At 48.8% G+C, this 4,197-nt stretch overlaps 1 protein-coding gene across 1 annotated transcript in view; it reads right to left on the reverse strand.

The window, feature by feature from the left end:
* LOC101655063 (phospholipase B1, membrane-associated-like) overlaps positions 1 to 4,197 on the reverse strand; it is a 170,554-nt gene that overhangs the window by 99,971 nt on the left and 66,386 nt on the right. The window contains exon 2 of the mRNA XM_013006835.2: positions 2,226 to 2,312. Coding sequence (XP_012862289.2) covers positions 2,226 to 2,312 — 87 coding nt within the window. The remainder of the gene's footprint in view (positions 1 to 2,225; positions 2,313 to 4,197) is intronic.

A 4,197-nucleotide genomic window follows, 5' to 3' on the forward strand; every position in this document is an offset into this window, starting at 1 on the left:
TCTCAAGACAGAGAAGGGCACTCCTAGAACCAATCCTTTCAACAGCGCCCTTTCTCCCTCAGATGAGTTATCAGAAACCCTCGCCTTGGACATAAGTCCACAAAGCTGCTCTGTGAAGTTGGTAGAGGCCTGGCACCAGCTCTGTGCCTCGCCTTGTGCCCCCAGAGGTCCCTCCAATGGCCCCCGGGACCCTGGAGAGAGCGTGTTGTCAACCACAGAGAAGAGGCTGTTCCTGAGATGTGTTTTGAGGAACATAAAAAGATGTTATATAAGCATTCTTCTGGATCCTGGGTGGTGTCAGGGGTAAGCATTGTTCTGATAACCACAAGGTCGGCAGTTCAAACCCTTCGGCTGCTCTTCGGGAGAAAGATGAGGCCCCTGTAAAGAGTTAAGGTTCTACTTTGTCTGCTCCTGTGAAGAGTTAAAGTCTGAAAGGCCTCGATGGAAGTGATGTTTATTTTAAGAACTGTTCTAAAGAGGGGAGCCCTGGTGGTGTAGTGGTCACACGTTGATTGTGATCCCCATGGTCGGCAGTTCAAAACCACCCGCAGTTCCAAGGGAGAAAGACTGGGTTTTCAACTCTCGTCAACAGTTACAGTCTCAAGCCCACGGGGTGGCTGAGTCCACACTGACTGGATGGCAGTGAGTCTGGTTTTTGAGGACTTTTCTGAAGGGGGAGCTTGCTCTTTGCCACCAGGGTTGGCTTGATGGTGGAGCGTGCAGCCGACAGAGGCAACACCAGCAAAGGACGGCAGCCTGTGGGTCTGAGCTGTGGAAGCTCTGGGAGGGTGGAGGGAGCAGCTCGAAGCCCAGGCCCAGGGGACAAGTGAGCCAGATCTTTTAAGGGAAATGGAAGTGGAGGTGAGATTTATTCTTGGCTCAACGGTTTGGTGGTCTTGGAAGGTGAAAATCAAGATGGATGGGGGAAATTCTTTATAAAGGGACTTGAGAAGTGAGCACTGCTACAGTGAGCTAAATTTATGAAGATCAAGTTACTGGTTTATAGCCATTTAGAAGCTGCGAATGAGGTACGATTGCTCTTGTTATAGGTTATAGCCAATTAAATGTACGAGGGACTGGGTGTGAACAAATGAAGTCCCTGCATGTCAACGTAACAACATCTTGGACTAATTTTGATAACAAGTGCTAGAAAGGTACAAGAAGTCTCAGACAAGGGGGTACAACAAATGGACCCAGCAGCTCTGGAGGGTGAGACCGCTGCTCCTGTGAAAACTAAGGAGCCCTTGGGTGGTGCCAAGGGTTAGCATCCTCCACTGCTAACCCAAAGGTTGGAGGTTTGAGTCCACCCAGCGCCTCCAGAGGAAGCCCTGGTGATCTCCTTCTGAAAAGCTAGCCGTGCGTCAGAATCAAGTCAACGGCCATTTGTTTGATGGATTATTATTTGGTCTTTTGTGAAAGCTGGACCCGCACACACCTGGTGATTAGCAGTTCTACGCCTGAGAAGCCGATGAATCTATTCCTACTATCCTTCAAACTATTTTGAGCATGGTCCAGAGTAAAGATTCCAGCTTGCAGCCCGTACACATTGTCACTAGGTACCCTTGAGTTGATCTCTGTGGGTAACAGAGTAACACGCTGCCCAGTTCGGTGTCATCCTCGCCATTGTTTGGTTTGAGTCCATTGACCTGCAGTGAATCCGAAGTTTCATGGACTGACAGTGACCTTACTACAGACAATGAACTCTAAGAAGTTTATATAGTTCATTCTATTCTACTTCTACTTTTTACAATTTCGGTTTGCCATCCTTCGAACTGATTTTGTTAAACTTAATTTGAAACAGTAGTTAGAAAACAGTTTGTGCACACACAAGTGAATGAACAAGATTGTTCCTTGTAGCTTATTAAGAGTGAATGGGGGAAATATCCAAATCAGCATTGAAAAAGAAATCAGAGAGTAAAACGTAGCACATTCATAGAAAGGAATCATGGTTAGTAAATAGGACGGACATCAGGACCAACACGCCTAGATACCAACAACAACAAAAACTTTAAAATAATTTTCTAACTAGCTGGGAAGACATGTTTCTCAGTTGCAGGATGACTGAGTCAACCGATCAATTCCATCTCCTGATCTGCAGGATCTTAAGAGCATCTGCTCTGATCCGCGCTTCCTTGAGAGTCTGCAGTTGGGGACCAGGCAGGTCAAATTCACTCGCTTGCCCACGCCCCACCCACAATCCCTGGACCACCACGCCTGCAATTTACCTGTTGGGCGACGGGGCACAGGTGGCACTGGCTGGCATTGCTGAAGAACACGTGGATGAGCTTCCAGTCACTCTGAAAGGCGAGTTGCTGAGGGAAGAGACATCAATGTCAGAGAGACAGCAGCGAGGCTTTGCAGCAAAGTGCGTCTCTGTCTGCATGCACTTCCACCCCATTCATCTACCCCTGATAGCTCACATGCGTGGGGCTTGTCTTCCTCTCTCAGAAGATGACGCATAGGGGGGGCCGTCTGAAAGAGCGCACCTGCTCTAGAAAGCAATTTGCCAAAACACATCGAAACCCTGTCTTTAAAGGGGCTATCCTTTGATCTAACGATTTCATTTCCCAAAATGTTCCCCAAAAAGAACAATGAAAGATGCAAAGATTTAGCTACACTTACCTTCCTCAGAGCATGGCTCCTAAGACTGAAAGGTCGGAAAGAACATAAATATCTAAAATAGAACACTGCTTGTGTAAACTGCAGAATATTCATAAGAGGAACCACTATGTTGCTACTAAAATGATGCCTGGAAAGGAAATTATTGTCATGGGGACGGTTAATGACAGATTGAGTGAGAAAAGCAGGTTATAAAAGTATCTACAGTAGCATCCCTATCTTAGGAAATATCGACAGATAAATGTACAGAGCACCCAGAAACCTCCAAGGAGCTGACAGTAATGATCTTCCTACTTTAGGTTTAAGGACGGTTTCACTATTCTTTTGTTCATATTTTATTTTTGTTGTTGGAAGTAAGCGGAGACCGTGCAGCGATGCGACCGGTGCACCGGGACCCCTGGTGACAGGGAGGCTCTCATGCAGCTGAGAAGCCACCTCCCTCTCCTTTCTGAGTTCTCCCCCTACCAGCCCCTGAACTCCTGGTGCCCTCGGCTTCCTAGCGCACCATCCCGGTTTCTGCAGTCAGTTTTCTCTCGGGAATGTTCTTTGGCTTGATGTGTTTTCTGGTTGTTCTGCTATGAACAGGTAACACTCTGAAATACATTACTGCTATTATTATTCCCTCGTGCTTGAAGGGGCAGGAGAGTTGAGGAACTGGGACCGTGAACGGAGCACTTTAAACTCCATTCTCTGTTGTCTGTGGCCCTTGAGCAGGTCACATGGATTTTGGAAGTCCAACTCCTTGTCTATGAAATGAAGGGAGCGGGTCAGAGATCTCAGGCTGGTTTCCAGAAGAACCAGGTAGTGTTGTGACTTCTCCAGACACCCGGGACCGCCCTGCGATGAAGGGACATGCTTCCCTGCCCCTGTGTGACCAAGAACTCGCCCCTCCTGAATGCCTGGGCCCTCGCACGTCCGAGTGACTGGCTAGGCAGAAGCTGCCCTAGGCGTCCTCTATCCAGACTCAGAGCTCAGAGCTGACTGGGAGGCAAAGCTTGTCTGGATCGGCACTTTCCCTCTCTCGGGAAAGCACGAACCACCTGAGGATGGGTCTACAAATGTCCAGATGTTACTGAGTCAAGAGCATCCCAGCTGTTGGAAGAGCAGGCCCCGGGCAAACCCTAGTATAAGATGGGGCTTCAAATGTGATCTTTTAGTGAGGGATCTCCACTTGTGAGCTGCCTTTAGGATGCTAATTAACAACCATGGACACCCTGTTCTCAAGCATGGACTCCCTGCCAGGCCCCAGACCAAGGAGCACACAACCACAGCTTCTCCTCCATCCACTCTTCCTCCAGCCCTGTGCAGGGGCCTGGTGGGGCAGGGCTTACATGCTCTGCTGCTCACAAGAGACTGGCCTGTGCACACTCCGCCTGTTCCTCAGGAGGAAGAGGAAGCTATTTGCTTCCATGGAGATTGGCAGCATTGGACACCCATTGGGCATCTCTGCTCTGTCCTACACAGTCTCTGTGGTTGGAATTGGCAGCAGGTTCGGCTGGGTTAATGGGCACTGTGACTCGGCTCTTTCATGAGAACACAGAGAGGTTCAGCCCTTTCCTCAGTCCCACACAGCTAATC

Source organism: Echinops telfairi, unplaced genomic scaffold, assembly GCF_000313985.2.
Source record: "Echinops telfairi isolate 266 unplaced genomic scaffold, ASM31398v2 ScPeMD7_10;HRSCAF=50, whole genome shotgun sequence".
NCBI classification, from domain to species: domain Eukaryota; kingdom Metazoa; phylum Chordata; class Mammalia; order Afrosoricida; family Tenrecidae; genus Echinops; species Echinops telfairi.